The sequence below is a fragment of the Mus pahari genome, chromosome 15, assembly GCF_900095145.1.
Source record: "Mus pahari chromosome 15, PAHARI_EIJ_v1.1, whole genome shotgun sequence".
Lineage (NCBI taxonomy): Eukaryota > Metazoa > Chordata > Mammalia > Rodentia > Muridae > Mus > Mus pahari.
Window position 1 is genome coordinate 32,262,352 of NC_034604.1, and position 15,418 is coordinate 32,277,769.

Consider the following 15,418-nt stretch of genomic DNA (forward strand, 5'->3'; position numbering starts at 1 on the left):
TTGAGGATAGAAAAATTTGGTAAATGTGATTCTGTTTGTATGTATACTATGAGCTAGGAATTTTGTAGAGAAATCATACACCAGTGAATTATCTTATGTAGGATTGATGAGCATGATAGAAAGCATAAATTGGCATTCTAGTATGTCTGAATAAAATATGAATATGAGTTCTCAGTGCTTAAGAGCACTTACTGCTCTTTCAGAGGGGCTGAGTTCAGTTCCCAGCATCCACATCAGGCAGTTCACATTGCCTATAACTCCAGCTCCGTGGGATCTGATGCTCTCTTCTGGCCTCCAAAGGCAACTGTATGCATGTTGCATACACACAAACATAGACACACACCCACACTAAACTTAAATGTATTTATTTGTTTGTTTGTTGAGACACAGTTTCTCTGTGTAACAACCATGACTCTCCTGGAACTCACTCTGTAGAACAGGGTATCCTGGAACTCAGAGATCTGTGTGCCTCTGTTTCCTGAGTGCTGAGATTAAAGGTGTGTGCCACTGCTGCCTGGCAGATAAATTTATTTAAAAAAAAGTCTTTCAGATTAAATATATTCGTATGTGTATAAATACACTTTCAGAAATATACCTAAATATTCAATTATGGAGTAAAATGTTATGAAATATTTATACAATTATTATTATGTAACATTTAATGAGAAGAAAAGTACTGTGTATAATATATATGTTATATATACAAAGTCTATATACTGTATGTACATATAAATATGTATTCATATATAGTATATTATAAATTTTATAAATAAACTAAGGCCCTCTTCTGACCTCCAAGGGTACCTGTATACATGTGGCACAAACAAACATACATCCATATACACCTAAAAATATATAAACTATATATAATTTATAAAATGCATTATACATTTTGTTGTATATTAATATAATTTATAAAATTTTATATTTTTATTATATATTTATGTAATATATTTTCCTGCCATATAAACATACAAAACTTATATTGTGTATGTTATAGAGCAAGACATCCATCACATATGTTAAAAATTTTAAAAAACTGCACTGTACAATAATATGTAGAATATTACATTTTGGGAAAATACATGTTCATATATTTGCATATACTGAGATTAAAATATGGAGAGATATACCAAAACCAAGGAATGAGACTTAAAAGCACTTTAATTCTTACTGATTTAGAGAATTAAAAAAGTTGAATTTGGCTCAGTATGTCTTTTTAAATACTATTGAAACAAAATAAATAGAAAAACAAAAATAATAAAAATACATTAAAGAGAATATAGCTGGGCTTTATCAAGATTGTTGTCATATTTTTAACAGGTTATCAGGTGTCATTATTGACCCTTGGAAAGAATGATTTAAAAATCTTCCTTACTCCACAGTTCTTGCCAGGCTGAGGAACACTAATCCATGTATCCCATGTGTCATGGCTGTCCAATATATCCTGTGTGCATGGTGATTTATGAACCAATAAATGTTTCATACACGGTTAAAATTTTAAATGAACTTATGACAGTTGGATCACAGGGGTCTTCATTCAGCCTGAGATACTACAGAATGCCACTGATGGGAGGCTATGATTAAAATTTGATTAGGGAGGATATTGAAGATCTGAGGATGACAACTCTGCTGTAATCGATGTGATCCCGGATTAGAAAGAGGGACAGTGAAACTTTCACCAACTTCTACTAGAAATCAACCTTTCATTTCTAGTAACTGCCACTGTTCTGCTTCAACTTTGATGTTTCAACTTTTGACATTGTTTTGTATTCTCTGCCCTTACTGGAGAGCTGGCCAATAGATTTGGACAAAAAGAAATCATAAAATGTCAAAATGTTTTTTGGAAGCTTTGTACGTTTTTCCTGTTATATGAGGAACAGCTAAAGTTGGCACCAGCCAAGGCATGTTGTGGGTGCATCCAGCACAATGACTTTTCAGTGATGGTCATAGAATTAAACCAGGTTTGTTTTCAACTCCTTCAGTATAGTATGCTCCATTTTCTTATGATAGAAAAGAAGGAAAACTATAAAGCAAAATGGAAGAATGTGAATGTTGTTTCAAATAGCTTTAATAAAATGAGCTTTACTAAGGTAATTATCTCACCAGAATGCCTCAAATTATCTGTTAATATTCATAGAAACCAAAATCCATCTCACCTTGGCTAATTTTGCTGTCATATATTTTATCTTCCTTTTTATGTTGTATGTCGAACTGCTAAATGAACTACAGTAAAATCCATCACTAAGGAAATGAGTGGGATTTATGCTGAAAAAAATCAAAGTCATCTGTAGAACCCCACTACTTCCAAGGAATAGTGTGAGTGGGAAAATACTGCCTCCAGTAAAGGCTGAGAATACAAGAAGCATTTGGCTTATGGAAGATGAATCTTTTGTACAGCATAATTTGCCAAAGGTGTGTGTGTGTGTGTATGTGTGTGTGTGTGTGTATGCATATGTGTATATATGTATACACACACACACATATATATGTGAGAGAGTATCAAAATGAAATCTCTAAAAAAGAAGAAGAAAAAGAAGAAGAAGAAGAAGAAGAAGAAGAAAAGAAGAAGAAGAAGAAGAAGAAGAAGAAGAAGAAGAAAAGAAGAAGAAGAAGAAGAAGAAGAAGAAGAAGAAGAAGAAGAAGAAGAAGAAGAAGAAGAAGAAGAAGAAGAAGAAGAAGAAGAAGTTGTTTGAGCCAGGCAGTGGTGCACAACTTTAATTCCAGTACTCAGGAGGCAGAAGCAGGTAGATCTCTGTGAGTTCAAAGCCAGCCTGGTCTACAAAGAGAGTTTCAGGGGCAGCCAAAGTTATACAGTGAAACCCTGTCTCATAAACAACAACAGCAACAACAAATATATATATATATATATATATATATATATATATATGTATGTATATATGTTTGTAATCGTGAAAAATAGGATTCCATGTAAAAGACTTGAAATTGCTAGTTTTCTTAGCAACAATAAGATTCCTATTAGAGGTGTGTATGTTTAGTGGACAGATGTTAGATTACTAAAAAAATAAGGCAGAGGAGTCTGGAATAGAGCTCAGTGGGAGAGCATTTGCAGTGTGTGTGACAGGCTTTGGTCTGAATTCCCAATATCCTCACACAAATATATTTATAAGCCAATCCCCTCAAAACAAAACAAACCCCAACTTACCCAAACCACAAAACAAAATGACAAATAAACCAAACAAAACAGAAAAGGAAAAGGAACAAGAATACTGGCAAGAAAATGGCAAGCAATTAATAAATGAAATCTTGCTAAACTTAAGATTTCCTGTACAGCAATGGAAACAGTTAATCCAAAGAAGAGACAGCTTATATAATGGGACAAAAATCTTTGCAAGCTGTACATCCAACAGAGCTTTAATATCTAAAATATACAAAACTTTATTTAAAAAAAAAAACCCTAAACAAGAAATCAAACATCCTGATCAATAACTGGTCTGATAATATAAGCAAAACTTTCTCAAATTATAGCATGTAAATGGCTAGCAAACATGAGAGAAAATGTTCACTTTTACTAGACATCGTAGCAGAGCAAATAAGATTAGTAGTCCATCTTGTTAAGCAACAAAATGACAAATGCTAGTCTGGATGTGGACGAAATGAAGCTTTTATACTGACGGTAAGAGTGTGAGTTAGTCTAGCCACTACAAAGTTTGTTTGGAGATGCCTCAAAAACCTAACAAAAGATCTTCTATAAGACCCAGTTTCAACAAAGCATAAAGAGATAAAAATGCAAGAAAATTTATTTATTTATTTGTTTTTTTGTTTGTTTATTTATATACAGGCAGGGTTCCTCTGTGTAGCCTTGGCTGTCCTGGAACTTGTCCTGTAGACCAGGTTGGCCTTGGAACTCACAGAAATCCACCTCTTCTGTCTCTGAAGTGCTGGGATTTAAGGCATGCACCCCCACAGACTGGCTCAGAAAGACTCTTTTAAGGAGGAAAAGAGGCCTGGGAAGACATAAACTTCCTGAAGAGTCTGATAATCTTCACCTTTTGGAATTAAGCTTCTTCATCAATACCAGCTCATTAACACCTTATGAGAATCAAGAGAGATTAGAAGTGGATAGAAGTAGTAAACTGTCAACTCTCAAAAAGTTGGGATATAAATGACCCCATTAACCAACATTATTTCATATCTGGATATGCAAATGAATACTTTTTAGAATTATGGAGATATTTTTTTCCCTGAGGCAATAGAAACAGTGGGTTCAGAAGGCAGAACTGGAATTTCATTTAGGCTGAACTTGCCATATCTTGGAAAAAGAGTTAAAATGCAAAACAGTTCAACATCATCCATATCTACACACTTATTTTACTGTCTGTCTGTCGACCTACTATCTGATTGTCTATCTCTGTATGAAAAAAAAATCAATGACTATTTTGGCTAAACCCCACTTGGGAAAAAGAATGTCCTTTAGTGCCAAATTCCCTTTTTGTTTTATTCTGTGGCTAAATCCCAAGAATTGTAAAGGAGAAACAGGGCCAAACAAGGCTTTCTATTAAAATAAGAGGTCCAAAGTGATGAATGGAGACTTGGAACTCATTTTAATGGAGAACATAGAAGCCAGAAGTCAGCTTAAATACAAACGTATGAATTGGGGGCATGCACTGAATCGCAAGCAGAACACTGGTAGTAATTTAGTGAATTAGTATGAGGCTCGTCCTAGACAGCCATAATTCTTGTTCCAGAAGGGCTCAGCTCGCTTCTGGATTGGCCTGTACAGTTGCTGCCTACTAGCCTCGAGTCATTGAGAAAATGCTGACTAGGAAAACACAGAGGGTAGATCCCTCCGTCCCTCATTAGAATTCCTCCAGGTTGAACCATCCCATTAATAAATACTCTTTTGGCACTGCTATTCAAAGAATTATAAGAGCCACTTAACTATATTGTATTGCAGCTTTCTTACTTCATCTTGTCTTTGTGGGTAAGAAGGAAACTGTTAAAGTCTTCATGAATTTCCGATAAACTGTGTCTGTAGACACATCATCAATAATTTTAGCAATGGAAACCCAAAAATGTCTGGAAAAAAATACAACTTTAAGTCTGGGTTGTGTGTGTGTGTGTGTGTGTGTGTGTTGACATGTTCAGTACACTTGTAGAGTCAGAGGACAATCCTGGGGAGACAGCTTTCTAATTCCATCTTGGTTAGCCCAGGTCTCTCTTGTTTTCCCTGTTCTGTGTTGCCTATGATAGCTGGTCCTTCCCAATCCTCAGAAGACTACACCTTCATACTGGCATACTTTTATTGCGAAATCTATACCTTGTGGAGAGGGAGCTCAAGAGTCCTGACCCTTTTAAACGAAATACATATTTGAAGCAGTATCTCACTAGACAGCTCTGCCTGGCCTGGAATTCATGAGCCTCTTGCCTCTGCCTCTTGGGGATCAGCACTAGTTAGAGATGGGGACTGCCATACTGGCTATGAGATGTTACTTTAAATCTACGTTGTGTTATACCAACTCTTAGGGATGCCTACTTTTCCCTCTTTTTATTGTGTAACACATGCTCAGTTTGTAGAGTAACATTCATTCACCAGTTGCAAATAAAACTTAGAAGCTGGGCATAATGGCACTTGGGAGTTGGATACAGGAGTAACAGGAGTTCAAGGCCAACCTAGGCTACACAAGATATGGTCTTAAAGCAACCAAACTTGTTAAAAACAAAATGAAGTTAGATTGACCTTTATGTGGCACATATTGGTGCAATGGCCAGATGAGAGCTTGATAAAACTAGTGACTAGTCAGTGTGTCCTTTTGTCCTACACTCCCCCCCCCAAAAAAAAAAAAAAACTCAGGTCATTTGGTCACTCAAAGTGAAATGATTTGTGATGGTGCCAGGAATAAAGGAAATTTGATGTGAATTAAGGGCGTTTTCTGAGTTTGATTATTTTTCTTGCAGTCTTAACTCTGTTGTGATTGGTTTTGCTGCTGTGCACAATGATCTCATGGAAGATGTATTTTACAAATGTAATTAAGAAATATAATTGAGGAATACGATTTCTAAGTTCTTGTCTAGCATAGGGGTAAACAAACACAATGCCATGTCTATGGCTCTTTTTATTATGTCACTTTTTACTTACCAAATCAAGAAATGATTTTATTTTGTGATATAGTAATTTTACTATATGGCTGGGTATAAGTCTTCCTGGGACTGGTTTAGTGGTTAAGAGAATTGCTACCCTTCCAGAGGACAGGTTCAATTCCTAGCAGCCATATTGAGTGGATCATAACCACTTGAAACTCCAGCTCCAGGGGTTCTGACATCTATTTCTGTCCTCAGTGGGTAACTGCCCACACACATATCAGACACACAGATACATAAAACAAACAAAAAAGAATCAATACACACATATGGGATATGAAAGTGAGTTGCTCTTTTTTATTTTCAAGATACTGGATAAGTTCCAGAAGTATTTGGAAACTTTGAAAAAGCTAGACTTTTAGTATGTTCTGCTGCCTCCACACTATTTACTACTTAAATATCACAAATGTCTGTGTTTAAGGAGTCATGCCATACATAGATGGTTAGCCAAGATGTTATCTGTGAAACAGTTGTTGCATTTAATAAACACCATTACCTCCAATAACAATAGTCTGCTTGCCAGATAGTGTGCAAATAACTTATAAGTTCTTCTAATCACAATAGTCTCATAAGTCTTATTTTTGTTTCCTCTCTGTAAAACAGGCAAATGGAAGGTTGGGTGTTAAAAGACACATGACTATGTGTAACTACCTCCATATTTGGTGTTCCCAGTCAGTTTTATTCTGCCTTTTAATTGGACTTCTTAATGGTAAACAGTAAGAAATACACCATGGTATGACTGAGGCATTAGCATGAATATTTGTAAATGAGGCACTTAGCAACAGTGTGAGAAAGAAATCATATTTTGAACATTGGTAAGGTTGGCAGGAAGCTCAGGATAATTGTGTGAGGTGTGAGATAGGAAATTCCTGTGGTGCCAAAGAGAATACCATCTCTGTAGTACAACCTCCCTGGAAAGGAGGCTAATTTTCTGCTCCTTTGCCCTTTCGGTCACTGAGGGAGTACATATTAGTTGGTGCTTACTTCTGAAACACAAAAATGGACATCTCAGGCGTTACTCTTGCTGAATGACAAATTCTGTCCCTTGTCCACCCCCACCCAGGAACAGGGCACTTTGAGGCTTCTGTTTAAAACATCACACAGCCCTTGTCACCCTTATCTCTTCCTTAAGTGCCTGTGATCTTTTCAGGGGCATAGGACCATGCATGGTCAACACCCAGTGGCTTTGAGCAGTGGTGGCATCGTCTGTGAGCACTGGAGGAGATGAGGGGGAAGAAAGGTCACTTTTCCTGACAACTTATAACTTGATTCCACTTACAGGCCATTTGTTTTCTGAAATAAGTAATGGGTGAGGACATAGGCCAGGTCTACAATTTGTGCACTTGAGAGATTAAGGCTCCTGGAGATCAAATTACTACATCGAACAGACAGAGCTACTGGGAGGGGGGGGGATGTTTGGGAAGGATACAGACAGAAGAGGGAGAAGCCAGAGACCTTAGAATGGAGACAGGAATAGATTTTGATGGAAATTGCTTTCCACTCTGCACCCTTGATGGAACAAAGAGGACAAATAGGCAGCGATGGGAGGAAAACTGACTTCTCTAGGAGGAATGGGTTAGACTGTGGGATGCTGCTACTGAATGCATTTAGTAGGTTGAAGGAAGGGTGTGCTGCTGGCCCCCATCTTCGAAATCTGGCTTCTGTCATCTTGTCCTCTCAAGCAGGGAAGCATGCCAAATTGTCAGGTCCCACTCTGGCTTCCTTCCAGTAACATAGCTAGAAAGTTACCCAAGGGGCTCTCTATGTAGTTCAAGGATCCTGGGAGTAGAGGAAGAAAAAGAATCTCTGTGCAAGCAAGAATGATCTTGCATAAGGGGCTGTAGTTTTCAGCCTTGCTAGGAGAGAGGAGAGGGCTGGGAAGGCTGACTATTCAGAAGCAAGAGGAGGCAATGACACAGCAGAGAAAGGCTTCCTCTTTCTCTGTTCCTTCCCTTGTTAACTGAAGAGAACGTGTGTGGCCATTGTAGCACTTAAAGGGAGTGGAGGGGGGCGGTGAACAGAGGTACGGGAGCCAAATATTTACAGAAGATGAGCTGCGACCCTTGAAATTGCTGCTATTGTAAGATAAATCCCAGCCTCCAGCATTTTGCTTATAACAGCAGGGTAGTATTTTTTTTTTCTTTTTTCTTTCTTTTTTTCAAAGCATTAATGAGTTCATAGCCAGCCTGCCTGGGCAGACCGAGAGTAACTCTTCTGATTTAATGGCTTTGTAGGCTCTTGACGACATTGTCATCAATTAAAGAAAAAAATTAATCACTCTTGAAAGAAAATGTCTTGGGCGATAAATGAAAAAAGGTTTGAAGCAAGATTAGCAAAAGCATGTGGGGAGAATAGCTTAAAATTTTAATAGTTTTTTTTTTTTTTTTTTACTACTTTGACCAAAACAGGTCGAATGCGAGTTTTTCTTGAAGCTTTACGGAGCCAGCTTTTTAAGTAGAGAATTTTAAGCACTGAAATACTGGTTAATTGTCAAAATACACACTGAAACTTAAGGCACGTGGCTGGGAGCTGGGCTGAGTGCTGGACCTCAGGATACTTATGATAGATAGGCTTGCTCCCCGGGAGAAGGCATTAGTCACTTTGCACTTTGACCTGGGAGTTAAAGGCTTTCTGTACTACGAAGAAACGTTGTCTGGAAGGTGTGGGGTCAGCTTAAAAAATGGTCCATATTTCTAAAGCCCCGAAGCACCTCCCCAGCGTTTACTTTCCCTGTCTGTTATGGCACCGCCCAGGTCCCCCTATAGTTTATTTTCCTGGATGGTGCTTTGAAATCTTGACTTGGGGAGCTTATAGTAGGAGTTCTAGGGACTCAGCTGCTTGAGACGCGTTAAGCCTGCTTGGGATCGAGGAGACTGGATGAACAGGACGGTGGGGGCTGGGAGGAAGGGAGTGGCCGCGGTCCCGCGGTCTGCTGGGATTCAGCCGGTCGGGGATGAAGAAGGTGAGGCTGGAGTAGATGGAGTGGCAGGGCGTGCACGCTCGCAGTCCGCCGCCACTTGGGTGCGGAATCCGAGCTGGACTTGCGGAGCGCCCCCTCCCCCTCCGTTTCTCCCTCCCTCTCCTTAGAGCATCATCAGCGGCGGCGGCTGGCAGTCGCAGAAAATCGAGACCCGCGGACCACCTGGAGGCGAGTGGAGGAGCTGGGATATGGGGAGTCAGCGGGGGCGGCAGGGCCCGGAGCCCTTGAGAACGCCTGGGAGGGGAGCCGTCTTGGGCATTTGTAGTGCGTGAGAGGTGAAGAGCGGCGAGGGCGGAGGCGGGGCCCGGGCCCGGCGTGGAGCAGGCTCACCAAGCCGCTGCCTCCCGCCCTGCCCCGGTTGCCTCTGCCAGGGCCGGCGGCTATGGAGCAGGCGGGCGCCAGACCTGGGGTGACAGAGCATCCGCGACCCCTGCGGCCCTTGTCCTGGCTGCTGTTTCTGTCTTTCCGGCTGCTGCTGGTGCTGCTGCCAGGCCCAGCGGCCTCCCAGCTACGATACTCCGTGCCGGAGGAGCAGAGCCCCGGCGCGCTCGTGGGCAACGTGGCCAGAGCCTTGGGGTTGGAACTGCGGCGCTTGGGACCCGGCTGTCTGCGCATCAACCATCTGGGTGCACCCAGCCCGCGCTACCTGGAACTGGACTTAACCAACGGAGCGCTCTTCGTCAACGAACGGATAGATCGCGAGGCGCTGTGCGAGCAGCGGCCTCGCTGCCTGCTCAGTTTGGAAGTGCTGGCTCACAACCCTGTGGCAGTGAGCGCGATCGAGGTGGAAATACTGGACATCAATGACAACTCTCCGCGCTTCCCGCGGCCAGATTATCAGCTTCAGGTAAGCGAATCCGTGGCACCTGGAGCGCGGTTTCACATAGAGAGCGCACAGGACCCTGACGTCGGTGGCAACTCAGTGCAGACCTACGAGCTCAGCCCCAGCGAGCACTTTGAGCTGGATCTTAAACCCTTGCAGGAGAATAGCAAGGTGCTGGAGCTCGTGCTGCGGAAGGGCCTAGACCGCGAGCAGACTGCCTTGCACCACTTGGTTCTCACTGCAGTGGATGGGGGCATCCCAGCTCGCTCAGGCACGGCTCAGATCTCCGTTCGTGTCCTGGACACGAATGATAATTCTCCTGCCTTTGACCAATCCACTTACCGTGTCCAGCTGCGGGAGGATGCTCCTCCGGGAACTTTGGTAGTGAAGTTGAATGCCTCGGACCCGGATGAGGGTTCTAATGGTGAACTCAGGTACTCCTTGAGCAGCTACACATCAGACCGGGAGAGACAGCTCTTCAGCATCGACGCGACTACAGGGGAAGTGAGAGTAAGTGGGACTCTGGATTATGAGGAGTCTTCCTCCTACCAGATCTATGTGCAAGCTACTGACCGGGGACCGGTACCCATGGCGGGACACTGCAAGGTGTTAGTGGACATTATAGATGTGAATGACAACGCACCAGAGGTGGTGCTAACAGACTTATACAGCCCAGTGCCAGAGGATGTTGCCCTCAACACTGTTGTGGCCCTTCTCAGTGTGAATGACCAAGATTCAGGCTCCAACCGTAAAGTAAGCCTGGGTCTGGAGCCTTCACTGCCCTTCCGGCTGAATGGCTTTGGAAACTCCTATACCCTGGTGGTGAGTGGCCCACTGGATCGGGAACGGGTAGCTGCCTACAACATCACAGTGACAGCTACTGATGGGGGAGTACCACCACTCACATCTCAAAGGACACTGCAAGTTGAGATCTCTGACATAAATGACAATCCACCAAGCTTCCTGAAGGACTCCTATTCAGTCTACATCCAGGAAAACAATTTGCCAGGTGTGTTGCTTTGCACTGTGCAAGCCACAGACCCAGATCAAAAGGAGAATGCAGAGGTGACCTACTCACTCCTAGACAGGGAGATTCAAGGGCTGCCAGTCACCTCCTATGTCTCCATTAACAGTGCCAGTGGCAGCCTTTATGCTGTCAACTCCTTTGACTATGAGAAATTTCGAGAGTTTTTTGTGACTGTGGAGGCCCAGGATAAGGGGAGGCCACCACTAAGCAGCACTGTGACCGCCAACGTGTATGTGGTGGACGTGAATGACCACGCCCCCCATATTCTATACCCTACCTCAACTAACACATCAGCAGCCATTGAGATGGTGCCACGGACTGCCCCTGCTGGCTACCTGGTCACCAAAGTCATAGCCATGGATTCAGACTCTGGGCAGAATGCTTGGCTCTTTTACCATTTAGTCCCAACTTCTGACTCGGACCTTTTTAAAGTAGAACTTCACACAGGAGAAATTAGGATTACCAGGAAGATAGGAGATGAGAGTGGTACCACTTTCAACCTGACCGTGGTGGTCCGTGACAATGGAGAGCCGCCTCTATCAGCTACCGTGGCCATTACAGTAGCTGTGGTGGACAGGGTTTCTAAAATGCTCCCTGACACTCAGAGACATATAAAGAGTCCTCGGACATACTCCGAGATCACACTTTATCTGATAATAGCATTAAGCACAGTGTCTTTTATATTCCTCTTGACAATCATTGTTCTGAGCATCATCAAGTGCTACCGCTACACTGCTTATGGCACGGCATGCTGCGGGGGCTTCTGTGGAGTGAGGGAGCGGTGCCCTGCAGAGATGTACAAGCAGGCCAATAACAATATCGATGCCAGGATACCACATGGCCTCAAAGTACAGCCTCACTTCATTGAGGTTCGAGGCAATGGCTCCCTCACCAAGACCTACTGCTACAAGGCCTGCCTGACAGCAGGTTCAGGGAGTGATACTTTCATGTTTTACAACACAGGGGCCCAGACAGGGCCAGGGCCTGGGGGAGCCCAAGCCTCAGTGACTGACAACAGGCAACTCACCGGCCAAAGTAGGCACAGTACCGGGAACCTGATTATCCTAAAAAATGATGCTGGCTCTCAAAATGAGGTGAGATGGTGATCCAAGTGTCTTCCAGAAAGCCATGCATTTTTTTTTTCATGTGTCCCTTCCTCCAATTGCATGTGGCTGGTATTACTGATTTATTAGCATCAAAATGTTTATCTGATAAACTGAGTGTTAATGGTACCTCTGATCTTATTATAAACCCGATGTTTGCTCTCTAGAAAATAAACCATTGGAGAATTCTTTTACTTACCATTTTCTAGTGGCACATGGGAAGAATTAGCCATAACAGTGTTTGAGAAGTGAGGATTAGTCCTGGGTATTTTGTGTAGAAGCACGACGGCTCTGTAGAAATAGAACAGGTCTGGGAATAAGAGTTCTATTACTGGGAGGTAATGTGAGGTTCAAAGAGAAATAATTTCTGCTATATCGTCTACAGGGTAATTGATTTGGGCTTTAAAATTTAAATATATAAGCTCTGAGACTTCCAGAGCTATGTGGTTACCCCTGTATAATGTTGCTGTTTATATCTTGGAGGTCCACAGTGAAAATGATTGGCAGGTAGACTTCTGTGAGTTTGAGGCCAGCTTGGTCTACATACGAGTTCCAAGCCATCTGTGGTTACATAGTGTGAGACCTCGCCCCTAAAATTTATTCAATTAATTACACAGGGCTAATGTGATAGTCTCCTCTGGAAATCCACCCTGGAAGTGAGAAGCTAGGATGTAGTCCTCACTCTGAAACTGGAGTTTGCAATGGCTGGATGATATGGTCACTCTTGTGAGAAGAAATGAATAGTAGTAGGCTAGAGTAAATAAGTATACATTTGTTTTGTTGGCTGAGGGAGCTCATAAAGGAATGGACTAGGAAGATGTAGGGATGGTGGCGGTCCGGACAAGCTAAGAGGAGTGTGGGACAAGAACTGCAGCCTAGACAAAGTCCTCGACATACTCGGAATTCATCTTAAGATGAGGTCTCAGCATTCGCTTTAAATATCAATACTCTTCTGACTTCATGTTAACCACTTCTGTGCTTCTGATGAAGTGTAGAGTATAATTTTCAAGCCTTTCATGTCTTTAAGTGAAATGAAAATACTCTGGAAGCATGTGTTTGCTTTCTGGATCCGAAATCAGGCATCCAGTAGAATAGAGAGGCTTAGGAACTGGATGGCTTTTCTGTACATGGTGCTTAGTATATGTACCAGTTTGGGGTTTTAAGTAGTTACAGGCCAGATTGGTCCTTAGAATGAAAACTGCATAGGCATTACTGAAAAGTACATTCATGTGCAGGTGTACTTGAATAGGAAAGTCCCAGGGCATGCCTGGAATAATAGGAGCCTGCCTGGTGGCCCTTTAAATTTGTATTTCAAAGCAAACCCTGTCCTATAAATATGGGTGAATTTTCTTTTCAAACAACAACTCTGTAGCTAGGACTTTGAGAGTCAGCACAAAATTAACAGTATTTATTTTTCCTATAGTTTATGACTTTTCATTAGCATATTGGTATGACTTACTAATGTCTATATTTTCACATTTAAAGCTCACGGCAATCTTGAGGAGAGTAATGTGTAAGCACAGAATCCTCATTCTTGATTGTCAGTAGGTTGTAGTTTTCATTTTCCTATGGATATTATTCACCTGTCAGAAGACCCTGAAAGTAGTCAATGCTGAGTTGCCACAGGAGGCAGACTGCAGACAAAGGAAGAGGAGGAATAAAGAAAATTGGGAGGTGGGTTGAAGAGGAGGAGAAGGGCATTTCCAGAATTTCCATTTCACATGGTAGCTTTTGGAAGCCTTTAAAATGATTTGTCTTTATTAAGGATGTTATAGACTTTTGCCTAACAAGTTCAGGTGACAGGGGACTGGGGCAGGCTGCAGGTGGTGACAAGGCACAGAAAGCAAGCCAGACAAGGCTCAGCTTTGCCCCCAGCTGTGTGCTGGAAGCTTAGGAAAATGACATGCTTGCCCTTTCTCTCATGACTCACAGCTTGGGGCATTTTGATATATGAATTATTTCTGTCTTACACTGACCTGTGTGTTAATAGTTACTATGGTACACAAACCTTTAATCTAGGGATAAAGTTATTTTAGAAAGTGATGGCTATTGTGGGATTTTGCCAGGAAAGTGCATGAGTTTAGTTAAGGGCAAATGGTATCTGGTAGACATCTCTCAAAATGTAGTGAGATATCCCAAGGTCTACAGCTCCTGTGTTTAATGCAGTTATGGAGAAAACGTGAGACCCATCTTACAGCATGGCAAAATGGTGACAGAAGTCAGTCTGTCTGAAAATCATCATTGCTAGGTCAAGCTGAAGTTGCCAAGCTGGGCTCTCTCTTTCCTTACCTAGCTACTGCAGAGTACTGGAGTTGAACTAATGCCATGTGCCAACATTAAAATTCAATGGAAACTGGAATAGGAAAGTGAAGTCCATTGAACACTCTGCTCTGTAAAAAGCACTCTGCTTTGCAAAATGTGTATATGTGATTTCATTGATTGTAAGTTTTACGTGAAACACGCGTTATCAGAGAGGTTATATAATATAACACACTGCCACACTGTTAGTATTTTAAGCCTCATCGGTTTGACTCTAAAGCCCATGTTTTCTTCAACAGTAGGAGCAGACAGAAATCCCAATTACACGCACACACACATTGGCTTGGCATATTCGGTCAAAATGCTACTGCCATCTATTTACTTATTTACTGCTTTACTATTGGCAGTGCTTACTCAGAGCTTTTATCTTTGTCATTTCACCGAGGTTTCTCTTGTTGCTTTTTAAACATCAACATTTAGTAGCAGATTTTGTTCTTTAGGTAGATTTTATAGTGTTGTTTAGTTGGTTTTTTTGTTTTGTTTTGTTTTAATTTCATGAGTTGTGCTATGACAGCATTTTGGCAACAGGACAGAATTTCTCTTTGGAGCCTTCTGAAAACCTGACTGAAGTGAAAGTAGTTGGCACCTCTTCCAGAGCCTCCATGAAAAGAGACCAAGCCCTAAGATTGATTGCTAATGAGTCATTTCGAGTACTCAGTGGCACAGCATGTGAAGTCATAAAGGAGCAGCAGAGACATTTAAGCTTGGCTTCTCTTTTATATATAACAAAGCAATTTGCAGACATTATATCCTCAATTATTTCTACCCACTGTATGTGCATATTGAACTTAAATCCAGACATGGGGATCTGAAAGAGTTAATGTAATCTTTTAGAATATGTCTCCTCTAGGGCTGACTTTGCCATCTGGTAGCTCTGTCCTAGAACTATTTACACTCTATGTACAGTAATGTGATGGTGTGTTTTGCGTTTTTAAAACTTTAAATGATCAGAATAGACAAAGCTGCTTCTTTTTCTTTTTCTTTTTCTTTTTCTTTTTCTTTTTCTTTTTTTCTTTTTCTTTTTCTTTTTCTTTTTCTCCTTCTTTTTCTTTTTCTCCTCCTCC

General features: G+C 41.7%; 1 protein-coding gene across 13 annotated transcripts in view; it reads left to right on the top strand.

Annotated features, from left to right (window-relative positions):
* The window catches only part of LOC110333405 (protocadherin alpha-4), a 229,917-nt gene that overhangs the window by 176,065 nt on the left and 38,434 nt on the right, over window positions 1-15,418 (top strand). Inside the window, exon 1 of one of the 13 annotated variants that reach the window (XM_029546751.1) lies at window positions 8,950-12,026. The exons of 11 other annotated variants lie outside the window; for them this stretch is intronic. In XM_029546751.1, coding sequence (XP_029402611.1) covers window positions 9,465-12,026 — 2,562 coding nt within the window. In that variant the 5' untranslated portion in view covers window positions 8,950-9,464. Of the gene's footprint in view, window positions 1-8,949; window positions 12,027-15,418 lie in introns of those variants that run through there. One more of the 13 variants, XM_029546754.1, reaches the window with a different exon arrangement.